Genomic DNA, 13,208 nt, shown 5'->3' with positions numbered 1-13,208 from the left:
TCACTTGTGCTATTGGAACAAACAATCAATCAAAATTTTTGTTAATATAAGAGATTATTTGTTGCACACTAAGCCAAATTCTTCCTTGAACTCTCTTTTCCCAAGCATCAATGTTGATCGGACCATTATTAAAGATATAACTCTGTTTCTTGTAGTCCGGATCACCCACTGTGAATTCCTAAAATCACTTCTACCTTGTATCACTCAAAATTTTTGTTAATATAAGAGATTATTTGTTGCACACTAAGCCAAATTCTTCATTGAACTCTCTTTTCCCAAGCATCAATGTTGACCGGACCATTATTAAAGATATAACTCTGTTTCTTGTAGTCCGGATCACCCATTGTGAATTCCTAAGATCAGTCTCAACGTATAAGGGCACTCACAATGCAGACTCTATCATGGAGTCTAAAGTCATTTATTACCTCGAACAATGTGGACTTGGAGTCTAAATAAGACTTGGAGTCTTATTTTTTCTACCTCTTTCTTCAATAAATATGGTGCCACATCAGCAAAATACCATAAATAATATGTAATTAATTGTCTTGGACTCCATAATAGAGTCTTGCATTGGTATTTTGCTGATGTGGCAGCATATTTATTGAAGAAAGATGTAGAAAAAATAAGACTCCAAGTCTTATTTAGACTCTAAGTCCACATTATTCGAGGTAATAAATAACTTTAGACTCTATGATAGAGTCTGAATTGTGAGTGCCCTAATTTTATGGCATAGTTACCAAGATAGGTAACCGAGCCATATGAGTTTTATGGGGATGAAACTCCTCTCTCAGGCTAGTCTTAGTGGGAGTTTCATTCACATTAAATAGACTGCCACATAGGCATTTTGGATGACATGGCAGCGTATTTAAGAAGAGAGGGAAGAAATGAGTTTCATTTAGATGAAACTCTCTTGGCACGATTACCAACTCTCTATGAGTCTTGAAATTAAATGTCTATGAAACCATGGAATGAAACTCTCCATTGAGAGTGGGTGTTTCATTCAAGTTTTATTTTATTTCATATGACATGGCAACCTTGGAAACAACGCTATGAAACTCTCCACTGAGACTGGCCTCATCTGATGAAACTCCTTCATTTAATGATCCTGCCAAGTCAGCAATTTTACTTATATGGCACCCTATTTAATGTGCATGACACTTCCATGAAACATGCATTGAGACTAGCCTAAAATCACTTCAGCCTTGTATCACCATATCGAGAAGGGGGGGGGGGGGTAGGTAGGTTTAATTATATTAGGTGATTTTGATATTGATAGAAGTCATTTCTTTACCAGTGCTTTATCCTCCGTTCTAAAAATTTATGTACCTATTAAAAAAAGATAGAACTATTTACAAATGGAACAGTGGAAGAAATATCATTGAAGCTGGATGCACCGAACTCATCTGTCCGGGCTGGCCGCCATGTTCTGCAACGATGCGTGTTAGGATTTGTTAACTTGCTTGTGTAAATAAATAAGTAGAGAGTGACATTTTTAACCAAACATACAGATATACAGGCTTGTCTGCTTTTGCCTAACTAACTGGCTGAGGGAAGAAGCATAGCAAAGAATAAAGCAAGTGCTGTGCGAACCTTCTTTTTTTTTAAACCCCCAAAAAGCATAGTGTTTGTTTTTAATTGGATATATATCTCTGTGTCTGACATGTGTTCCGGTCTAACATATTTATAGCTACAATTATTTATCAAAATTATGATTTCACTTCAAGACTTTATATGTCAAATATACATAAATACTACTTACTCGTAAATGGAGTCATGGAGGGATGAGTAAATTAAAGTTGGTTACTACATGCATGTTTGTATCCTCCAGACACTAAACAATAACACTATACTCACGGCTTTTATTGTGATGCAAAAGAGATCTATGCATGTTTGTATCCTCCAGACAATAACACTAACACTATGCATGTTTGTATCCTCCAGACACTAAACAAAAAAGATCTAAGTTGAGTACCATAGATCTTTATTTTTTACCGTGAGTCATGGCTTTTATATTAAGAGAAAGTAGAGTTTGAAAAGGTACAAGAATTCACAAGTAATCTTAAGATTACCACAGCAGCAAGAGAGAAGGTACAAAGACCCAGGGCTTCAACATCCCAACAAACTGAAACTGCGAATTATAAAAAGAAACAATAGTACCACGTTGGACCAGTATGAACAACTGGTGTCCATGGTGATCCTTAATTTGGTGGTTGGAATTGGGTTCCATCTTATCGCTGCAGTACAGTGCAGTCCCAGCTGCTGATCAGGTCAAGGCTGTTCACATTGTACCGACGCCTGGAAACAAAATGCAAAAGGAAATCAACAAAGAAGATCCATGGTTGGTGATGAAAACGATCTGGTCGAATAAACAAACTAAAAGCTGTATGAATATGAGAATAAAGGTCTCGTAGAACGGCCACTAAGTAAGATCCAATATTGCTGCTCACCACTAGTAGTAGTACAACGCACTCAGTAATAGGCTGGCTCAAAGTATTATTCACGTAATTTTTTATGAGAGAAAAACACTGTAAGGTTCATGTTATATATATATATATATATATATATATATATATATATATATATATATATATATATATATATATATATATATATTACACGAACAGATGTATGAAAAAAAATCTTTTTTTAGCCCATGTCGAGTTGTCCAAAATATAACACGGTTTATGAAACCCAACTCGATCGATCTGTCGTCTCGAGTCATGATATTTATATTTTTGTATCCATTTCCCAATGCAATACAGTATTGTTTGGATTCATCTAGTTGACCCTCACCATTTCTTTAGAATTCTTTAGAATTAATAGTATCTTTGCAAATCAGTCCCTCACTCTGTATGAAATTACAGCATGACAACAACATTATTTTTCTCCAATCATTTGCATCTAGCTTGCCAAGGTGTTTAAGTTCAGGTGGAGTATATATGTAGACTACAATGAAATAACCACCAACACAACAACAAACAAATTAAAGTAGCACCAATTAGATATGACTTAGTGGTAATTAGCCGAGCTTTAATTCCTACAAATTACAAATTAGTTGTGAGCCGTTTGGTCAATGCACTTGTTTACTACAAATTAATAATGTGACATGAATGAATATTATTATACATGGGTGTGCTCCGAAAGAAGGCACTTCTCACATTTGAAGAAATCAACTAATTTCAAAGTTAATTTAAAAATAGTATTAATAATTATTTCTACCAACAGGTTTATATTTCATAACTAATATAATAATATTTATTTGGTACTATCTCTATCCAAAAAAATGCAACTCTACATCGATCTCTGGTCAAACTATGTAAAGTTGGACAAAGTTTATTTATAAAAAAAGGATACCAATAGTTATGACACAAAAAGATATATTTATATAAGAAATAAAAGATATCAGGATGCTAGAGTTGAATTTCTTTAGGATAGAGACAATATCATCAATATTTGTACTCCCTTTATTCACAAAAGAATGCAATTCTCATATTTTGAGGAGTCAAATAGTCTAAACTTTGACTAAAATTATATGAAAAAAACACTCAGAAGACAAAATAAGTACCATCATATTAGTTATAGAATATATTTTCATATTAAAATTATTTAGAGATATAAATACTTTTGGTCAAATTTGACCGGCATGGTTCTCGTAATTGTATTCTTTTCCGGATGGAGGTAGTAAGATTTGGTCAAATTTTAATAAATAAGTTGATTTCTTAAACAATAATAGAAGTGCGAGAGAGATGGAGGATAACATGGTGTAAAAAATGGTTGGGTATGGCCAATTGTTTGGCAAGTTACATGGTGTTTCTCGTATATTAGTGCAGGGACAAGTCTTGAGCAAGTAAATTAAAAAGAATCCTTCCAGTTTTGACTTTGCTGAGTCTGGAGTTTTGGGGCGTGTTTGCGACCCTGCACCTGACCGGCTCAGTCTGCTCGATAGGCCCATGTCTTGGCAAGCCTGCTGCAACTGCTCTTTCTTTGCGCCCATATATCAAATTAGTCTGGCCTTAGCGAGATTGTGTTTGTTTTGTTTGTACCAATAGATATGCCTACCATGTACCCAATGAGTAGTAGCGTTGCCACCCACCATTCTCTTCTCTATCCTCATAGTCATTTCAGCGAACACTCATGGGGTCTGCCAAAGGAAGGTGACGAGCACGTCCTCTGCACAGGCGTGGGCATCACGGCCTCCTTCTCGCCCTTGTCGGTGTATTGGACGTCGTGCGGTGGAGCTTGAACAGCCGGGCGGCGTCGGGCTTCTTCTAAATACCATCCTAGCAGCAGCAGCAGCAGCGTTGAGGAGGAGAGTTAGAAGAAGGAGAAGACGGGGCGGAATTTGCCATGGCCATCGGAGCCGTGGGTAGCGCGCAGCAGTGGGAGGAGCACGAAGCCGCGGCGCTGCCTCCCCGCTCTCCACCTCCCGCGGCGGCGATGCCTTCTCTTGCTCTGTTGCTCATTGCGGCGGCGGCGGCTTAGGCCTATGACGTGGCAAGGGAGAGGCACCGGTGGGGAGTGAAAGGTGACCCGAACTTGGGCCGTGGGCTGAGTAGAGCCGAAAGGAGTCTAAAGCAGCCAGACCACACAAAAACGGAGTTTTATTTTGTTTCCCCAGAGCCAGGAGAGAGAGAGAGAGAGAGAGCGTATTTTGACCCGTAGGAGCCCGGCTCAGGAGTGAGCCGGTGCAGCCGGGCCGTTGGGCCAGGGGCGCAAACACGCCCTTGGTGGCAAGGAGGAAGAAGCAAAATAGATTAGATTGTGTTAAAGGTGCGCTCACTGGATGCACGTGTTGATAAGTAGAGCAACCCATTCTCTTTAAGCAATCGACAGGCAGGCTAAGTAAGGAGTAGTTTGATATAGGAATAAAAACTTTTTTTGTGTGCGCCCTAGCTAGATAGCTAGCTAGGTTCCAAATAAAAAGTGACACCGGAGGAACAATGGATTTTGTGATACTAGTGAGGGGTTTTGTGGAACAAATGCTGACTTGTCTTAATTTTTCTTTTCTTTTTCTATGGACATGCATGGAAATGAGGTAGCATTAGCGGCACTTGCACAGGATAATAATTAATTAATTAATTAATTAGGGACAAGAACATCTGCATCAGCATCATCATCAGGAGGGAAGTGGGAGTCCAGGCTCATTCCATCTCTCCATCTCCTCTGTCTCCTCGCCTGCATTCCCCCATTATTATTATTATTCTTCTTCTTCTTCTTCTTCCTCCTCCCAGTTGATTCTATTATTATTCTTTTACTAGTAGTAGTTCTAGTATTCTATTCCACCATTACTCCCTTCCCCCGAATCTCCTCCTCCTCGTCAAGGTCAAGGCAACGCGGCCTCCACGCGGAGAGAAATGCCCAGGGCCGGCGGGTAGGGTAGTAAAGCTTCTCCCTCGTCAGGCAGATCAGATTCCGTCATTCCGAGCAACCCAGCGAGCTCAAGAATCACCACCGTACTACCTCTACTACCAGTCTACCAGCAGAGGAGGATTGGAACAGAGGATCCATCCTCCATGGGTAGCTACAAGTACAAGTACTGCATGTGCTTCACGCGCAAGTTCCGATCCCCGGACGCCCAGCCGCCGCCCGACGTCCGCGCCGCCTACCTCTCCTTCGCCTCCGACGTCCACGCCCTCCGCCGCTTCCTCTCCCAGGCGCAGGCCGAGCACCCCGCCGACGTCGACCGCATCCTCGCCCTGCTCACGGCTGCCTCGGTCGGACATGGCATCGCCCGCCTCGTCACCAGGTCGCCGGCGCCGGCCATGCCCACGCTCGACGACTTCTTCGCCTTCCTCTTCTCGCCGGAACTCAACCCGCCCATGGGCCCTCCTCACCAGGTTGGTTGCCTCTTGCCTGGCGCCTGCTGTCTCCTGCCTCTCCCTCCTCTCCACCTAATCCCACGACTGGACTAATCACTGCTTACTACTTACCTCCATTTTTGTCGATCATCATCGATGCTGATTGATTGCCCGCTACATGATTAATTAGCTACCTCCATCTCCATGCTCATGATTCCATTTCTGTCTGCTGTTAAGCTACGATTAACAGTCTTACAACACTACTGATGGTTGACTGCAATAGCACTAACTTTCCCCGAGGTCAACTGTCAAATCCCGCCTCCCTCCCACCTCAAAAAGATTGCAATTTTGGCAGGACTTCTGCCAGGCAAATATATTAATAGAGGAGGGAAAAAAAGATTTCAATTTTACCTGTCTCTGTCTTTCAATCCATGGAATTGTTGGAGTACATGGGAGCTTCGCTCCATTCAGTTCCCCGAACATGCTTCAATGCTACATTCAGCCATTACCTGCCACTCATGACTCATCTCATTCAGCTATTGCCTGTCTTTTTCTCCAACACCGGTCATTGCTTGTCACTGTCCTCCTCTCTCTGTAGGGATGCTGCAATCCAATTCAATTTTGGACGCTACTGCTGCATTTCCTACTATTTGTTGTACTCTGCCTTCACATTGTAGCCACCAAATACTAATAGATAGCCGAGTAGAAATACCAACAGTCTTCTTCTCAAAATGGTATAAAAGATGCGGCTTTGGATTACTTTCTACTATCAATTGTTGATTTGATTTCAAAGCTCGTGAACCATAACTCTTTGCACTGTTTGTGAATGTGATGTGCTTTAGCCTCTTGTACAAAAGACGTGCAAAATATTGTTCATCAATACCGATAAATTGTTTTTTTGCCTCTTGTCTCACCATTGTCTAAAATCTTTGTCCAGGTTCACCAGGACATGTCTGCCCCATTCTCTCATTATTTCGTGTTCACCGGACATAATTCTTACCTGACTGGGAACCAGCTCAATAGTGACTCCAGCGATGTCCCAATTATAAAGGCATTGCAGAGGGGTGTTAGAGTCATTGAGCTCGATATGTGGCCAAATTCTTCAAAGACCAATGTCGATATTCTTCATGGAGGGTATGAATTCTGTTTTCCAAACACATTCATTATTTTTACCACATGGAATTATTGTAACTGCAAGTAAATACAACTGCTTATGTGTGATGATGCTATTATGGGTGTGGTGTGACCAGTACTCAAAGCTCCCAAAACAAGATGGCATTATGGGTACACATGAAGAAAACACATATTATTCATATGTAGCATGGTATTCCTAGCATCACTCTTTTTCCAAGAGGAAGGATGCATTCAGTTCTTTTGTAGCAAGAAACATATTTCCCCTGAAATACCACTGCATAGTTCTATATTTGTATAGGCCAGTTTGTCCATGCTTCTTGAATTTGCAACCATCCTTTTTGTCCTCTCTGGCTTTGCAAAAATTGTCTCCCCGACTCATCTTTTTTCTTGGCATTTTAAAGGACGTTGACTGCACCGGTAGAAATGGTCAGGTGTTTGAAGTCCATTAAAGAATATGCCTTTTGTGCATCACCATATCCGCTTGTCATTACTCTTGAGGATCACCTTACACCAGATCTCCAAGCCAAAGTAGCTAAGGTAAAGTTTGCTTAGTATATCAGCTCCTTGCACTTTTCATGTTTAGAACCTCAATTCTGACTTTAAGTTATAATAGATGCTCACTGAAACATTCGGAGATCTACTTTTCATACCTAGTTCAGACCCAATGAAAGAGTTCCCCTCTCCAGCAGCTTTGATGAAAAGAATAATCATCTCTACTAAACCCCCACAAGAGTACAAGGAATTCCTCAAAGTTAAGGATAACCAAAATGGCAGTGGAAATATAGCTGATTTGCCAGACACAGGAAGCCTAAGAAGAATAGATTCAAATGCTGATAACCAAAATGGCAGTGGAAATCTAGCTGCAGACACAGGAAGCCTAAGAAGAATAGATTCAAATGCTGATGAATCTGATGGAAAGGTCTGCAATATCACTATCTTGTCTAGACACGCACCCATAATTTAACACAAATGAGATAAACTTATTTCCATAAACAGGATGAACTGGATGAACAAGATGAGGAAGATTCCGACGAGGATGATCCCAAATTTCAGCAGGACACTGCCTGTGAGTATAGGAAACTGATCACCATCCAAGCTGGCAAACCAAAAGGCCATTTGCGGGATGCGCTAAAGGTGGATCCAGAAAAAGTCAGGCGGCTTTCTTTGAGCGAGACACAGTTAGCTAAAGCAACAACTTCTCATGGTGCTGAAGTCATAAGGTAATTTGTGTGATTCATTTCAGTGCACAAGAATACTAGAAGATGTGGTATTGAGTTGTTAAAAGATCGCTTTTGTGGGTTTTATAATCTCAATGTTTTGCTTATGCCATATTGCCACTGAAGCAGGTTTATATTGCAGTCTTACAGTATGTAATGTGAAAAATGGGGGGAAAAGGGAACTGCCAGTGTTGCCAAGGTTACAGGACACATGAAAAAAAATCAATAAAAAGGCTGAATTCCGTAGCTCTGTACAAAAGATAGGCAACACATGCTATCTGTTAGTTGAAAATACAAAATTATTTATCACAACACTATCAAAATTAACCAATCATAACATTACATCTCTTCAAGATGGTTACTATAGTCACACTTGCTGAGAAAAATTTAAATTATGCTCAGGTTCACCCAGAATAATATACTTCGCGTGTATCCAAAGGGCACGAGGGTTAATTCTTCAAACTATGATCCAATGAATGCCTGGACTCATGGTGCTCAGATGGTTGCATTCAACATGCAGGTGAGATTTCAGTTCTTAACTGTCGTGAACCAGTAAGTTCCACTTGCTTTGACACTTTTATACTTGCACTCGCATACTATTAAGATGTGTGACTGCTGAGAGCAGTAAGGCATAATATGTTTGCGTTTGTTTTTCAGGGGCATGATAAAGCGCTCCGGCTGATGCAAGGATTTTTCAGAGCCAATGGTGGCTGTGGGTATGTTAAAAAACCTGACTTCTTGCTAACGACAGGTCCAAAGGGGGAAGTATTCGACCCCAAAGGTAGTTTGCCAGTGAAGAAAACTCTCAAGGTAGGTGTACGTTTCCCAGACTGACAACTGAGTTTGCTCAAAACTGTTCCAATCGAACTAGTCCAGCATATAGCTAAATCCGGTGTGATGTTCAAGCAGGTGAAAGTATATATGGGTGATGGGTGGCGCATGGATTTCAGCAAGACTCATTTCGATGCGTTTTCGCCTCCAGATTTCTATACCAGGGTAAGGCAACAAAGATGTTCATTTGGGTTAACAGTAGTGTCATGAAAATCACATGCTGGGATGAAGTTGTAACTAGTGGTTCTCAATCGACATGCTCTCTGAAAATGTACAGGTAGGGATCGCCGGAGCAAAGGAAGACACTGTGATGAAGAAGACAAAGGTGATTGAAGACCAGTGGGTGCCGGTGTGGGATGAGGAGTTCACATTTCCTTTGAGGGTGCCAGAGCTGGCCCTCCTGAGGATAGAGGTTCAGGAGTACGACATGTCGGAGAAGCACGACTTTGGGGGGCAGACGTGCCTGCCGGTGTGGGAGCTGAAGAAGGGCATCCGTGCTGTGCCCCTGCACGATCGCAAGGGCAACAGGTACAAGTCCGTCAGGCTCCTCATGCGCTTTGATTTTGTCTAGGTAGAGGCAGCCCTGCAGAACAAACATTCAGATTTAGTCAGTCAGCCATTCAGTCAGGCAGAAATGTTCTCTTCTTCTCTTGCATCTACTTGTGTGTTACAGGGAAATCAAACTAGTATGTATGAGTTAGCAGTAGTGTGTGTGTATGTTTGTATAGACTAGAGTGCACCTATTCCTGCCTGAAGCTCATCTTCAATTCTTGCGTACATCAATCAATGTGTATGTATGTATTGATTTTGTCTGAATAAAAGCTGTATGAAAAGAAGGAGCAGATCAACCGAGCAAGTGTGTTGGATTTTGGTTTTTGTTCTCTCCCTCTGAAACTCTGAAATTGTTGCTCATTTACGGGTGATTGTGATAGACTGTTTGTTACTTGTGGGAATCTGGTGATCATTTTGCTACTGCTTGCAGCTTATTCCACACGAATAAAGCTTGGTTGGGTTCAGAGTTCAGACTCCAATTCTTTAATTTTCTTTAGAACTGTACGAGGACACGTATGTGGGCCCATTTTACCTTCGGTGCAATGCATGCATCGTCGTCACCACAATTTCCTCAATGGCGCGACACCAAGCCCAAGCGGCACCCCTCCAGCAATGGCGCCGCCCCGCAGCGACAAGCTAACAACTGCATTGCCAATAATGGTCTGTCAATTCCAACAGTGACAGTGAGGTGTCCTGCTCTGCATTTCCAACGTCTTCAGTATGCAGATTGATGCTCTGTACTATACTTGTCAATAAGGCCGAAATGCCAAAACATATGGCACCAATTGAGGAATCACCAAAGTAGATCAACGACCACCAGTCCTATTCCTTTGTCGAAGGCTGAAATGCCAGTTTTTATGTCATGTTTATTTTTATTTTGCACAGCTCAATAACTGAACTTCTTCAATTTCGTGTTTACAATACAATTTACAGCATTAAATAAAAACTGTTGTGATATTATCCACTATTGTACCATAGTATATCACCAATTCTGAATTCTCAGAAGCTACTACTCTGTACTTGTTTGTAGCAGTGGTAGAAAGTTGATCGATCACATCCATTCGTGTGTTTGGTAGATAGGTGGTTTGTGGACAGGACATGAGGAATCCTGCTTGGAAGCAAACGGATGAGCAGGAGTGGGCTGTTGTTGGGTCACGGTCAACCTCCCAACTCAACACCCGGACCGGAATGCCACCAACCACGGGGCCCGGCCCACCACGGGATTGGAACACGCTCCGCCTGGGCCTGCTGGGGCAAAGTGGATTTTCTTATTATCATCGCAGCCCCTCCTCTTTCTGTGCATGTAGTGGCTCAACTGCCATGGCCTCATCAGTGCTCCTTATTACTCTAAACTAAAGGAATGGAAATGCAAGGTGATCATGGGCCTAGTCATGTGTTTACTCACGGTAGCCAGTAGGCTCATGGTCGAGGAGAACAAAATTCTTTTTCTCGAATACGCAAAAGGTTTGCGTATCTTTATATTAAGTAGAGCAAAGTTTTTTTACAAAAGCGCTGTAGCGCTGACGGCGGAGGTTTAATAGGTGTTGCCATGAACTTGACCTCCCCATTTTCGACATGCTAATTACTCGCGAACTAGACAACCTAGATTTTGGGCCCCGACATCAATCCAAAGATCTCCGTTGATCTTGATGGTAGAAAGAAGTTGGCTGATGGTGGCCGGGGAGCCCCTGAAGCAGCGTGCATTGCGCTCTTTCCATAACTCCCATGCCACCAGGGCGAACAGCGTGTCGGCTCCTTTACGCTTTTCTCCGTGCCACCTGTGCCTCCAGCGCTCCCACTAATCCAGGAGGCTATCATCTCCGATCTGTGACACGTCGGCACCAAGTATAGTCAAGACGTTCCACCAGATTTGTCTCGAGAGCGAACAGGAGGCGATGATATGGTCAATGGTTTCTGGCTCCTGGTCACAAAGGTAGCAGCGGTCTGCTGCCTCAAGCCCGTGTCAGCGTCTTCTATCCGCCGTCCAGTGGCGTTTCCTGATGGCGAGCCATAGGAATATTTTGACCCGCAGCGGTGCCCAGGTTTCCCAGACCAGGTGGCAGCCGTAGACCGGTGTAGCAGCCATAAAAAGCGCACGGTAGGCTGACTTGGAAGAGTAAGCCCCATCAGCTGTCCAACGCCAAATGAGTTTGTCTTCGCCTTCTCCTAAGGTTATTGTGGACAGGATGTCCCACAATCTTAAGTACTCCATTATGGCTGGAACGGTGACCCCCCCTCCCCCCGTTATTTGGCGTATCCATGACCGGTTCTCCATGGCCGCCGCGACGGTTGTTTCCTTGATGTCCCTTCGGCTGACGAACTCCAACGGGGCCGGTGCTATGTCTTTGACAGCTTTGCCTTGGATCCAGCGATCAGTCCAAAAAGCTATGGTCTGCCCGTTGCCAATCATGGTGAACGTGGAGGCGTCGAAGAAGGCGGACACTTCCTTGGACGCCGCGATGGGCAGCTGTGCCCAGGCTCTAGTGTCGTCGGTCTTCTTGAGCCAAAGCCACCGGGCCTGCAGAGCTATGGACGCGAGCCGCAGGTCGGGGACGCCGAGGCCTCCAAGGTCGGTCGGCCGACAAATCACAGACCAAGCAACCGCGCATTTTCCCCTTACTGATCCTTCCTTTCCTGTCCAAAGGAACCTGTGGCAGATCCCGTTAATCTCTTGGATCGCCCACGGTGGCAGCCCGTCTGCAATGATGGTGTAGATGGGGATCGCTGAGAGAACGGATTTGATCCAAACAAGTCGACCGCTCTTGGTCATGAGTGGGCCATGACAGCTTGGTAGTCTCCTGTTGATTGTATCAACAGCCGCCTGAATCCGTGCTCTGGGGATCTTCTTTGTGCTGAGCGGCAGGCCGAGGTACGTGATGGAAAACTGTGTTGATAGGCACTCAAGAATTTCCTGCAGCTGTGGCAGGTTGTTGTCCGGAACATGGATCGGCGTGATGGAACACTTGGCGAGGTTGGTCCTCAGGCCGGATGCCTCTCCAAAAATTCTAAGGATTTCTTTGATCGCTCTTGCATCGAGGAGAACAAAATTCTGTTAGCCTGTGTTGCTAAACAAAAAAATAAACAAGTTCAATTGACAATCGGCGATCACAAGGCATATATATGGATACCTAACACTAAGCCCACCCATTTAATCATGGTAGGTTCATGATCAAGAAGAAAATTGTGTCTATGTGTTGTTAAACAAGTATGTGTGACAAAATAGTCCATATATATTTATAGATACCTGACACTGAGACCACCTAGTCTAAATACATTCTGATTGCCCTCAGTAGCTAGCATGGGAAATGGGGAACGAGGAGGCCAAGTCCACCCCCCCCCCCCCCCTAAATTGTACTCCCTCCGTCCCAAAAAGAGTGTCGTTTTAGATTTTCGTGCCACAAGTTTGACTCGATTTGTAGAAAATACGTGCAATATTTATATCTCTCAATAAATTTGTTAAAAAACTAGACTTAAAGATCTTTCCAATGATATTAATTATGTATTATAAATATTAATATTTTTTACTATATATTTAATTAAAGTTATTTCTCGGGAAGCAAAAACGACACTTATTTTGGGACGGCGGGAGTATATTTCTCACTAAAAATAAAATGTGTAGTGTATGTATGTACTTATTTTATCAAAGTAAAAGTTGAATAAAAAGAAAGAGCAAATT

At 42.8% G+C, this 13,208-nt stretch overlaps 1 protein-coding gene and 1 long non-coding RNA gene across 3 annotated transcripts; one reads left to right on the top strand and one right to left on the bottom strand.

The window, feature by feature from the left end:
• On the top strand, positions 5,135-9,856 carry LOC110435591 (phosphoinositide phospholipase C 2-like). The gene is made up of 9 exons (XM_021461292.1): positions 5,135-5,837; positions 6,736-6,932; positions 7,334-7,469; positions 7,546-7,851; positions 7,929-8,152; positions 8,552-8,669; positions 8,807-8,959; positions 9,059-9,145; positions 9,258-9,856. Exons 1-9 carry the CDS (start codon positions 5,514-5,516, stop codon positions 9,549-9,551), a joined length of 1,839 nt encoding a protein of 612 aa, XP_021316967.1. The 5' UTR covers positions 5,135-5,513; the 3' UTR covers positions 9,552-9,856.
• LOC110435592 lies at positions 9,551-10,619 on the bottom strand. Of its 2 annotated transcripts, XR_002453363.1 has the most exons (3): positions 10,279-10,619; positions 10,065-10,175; positions 9,551-9,563 (listed from the first exon to the last, which is right to left on the bottom strand). It is a non-coding gene; the product is annotated as an uncharacterized LOC110435592 (long non-coding RNA). The 2 variants fall into 2 exon arrangements; XR_002453362.1 differs by having other exon boundaries at positions 10,065-10,619.

This window comes from Sorghum bicolor, chromosome 5 (assembly GCF_000003195.3).
Source record: "Sorghum bicolor cultivar BTx623 chromosome 5, Sorghum_bicolor_NCBIv3, whole genome shotgun sequence".
Classification (NCBI taxonomy): Eukaryota; Viridiplantae; Streptophyta; class Magnoliopsida; order Poales; family Poaceae; genus Sorghum; species Sorghum bicolor.
The sequence above is the reverse complement of the archived record's forward strand: the minus strand, read 5'-3'. Positions and strand labels throughout refer to the sequence as shown.

Excerpts from the sequence above, each read along its gene's own strand:
- LOC110435591 (XM_021461292.1), top strand. The coding sequence starts at position 5,514 with ATGGGTAGCTACAAGTACAAGTACTGCATGTGCTTCACGCGCAAGTTC. Across the intron at positions 5,838-6,735 it reads CCATGGGCCCTCCTCACCAG|GTTCACCAGGACATGTCTGC; the intron begins GTTGGTTGCCTC and ends ATCTTTGTCCAG. Across the intron at positions 7,470-7,545 it reads TCCAAGCCAAAGTAGCTAAG|ATGCTCACTGAAACATTCGG; the intron begins GTAAAGTTTGCT and ends AAGTTATAATAG.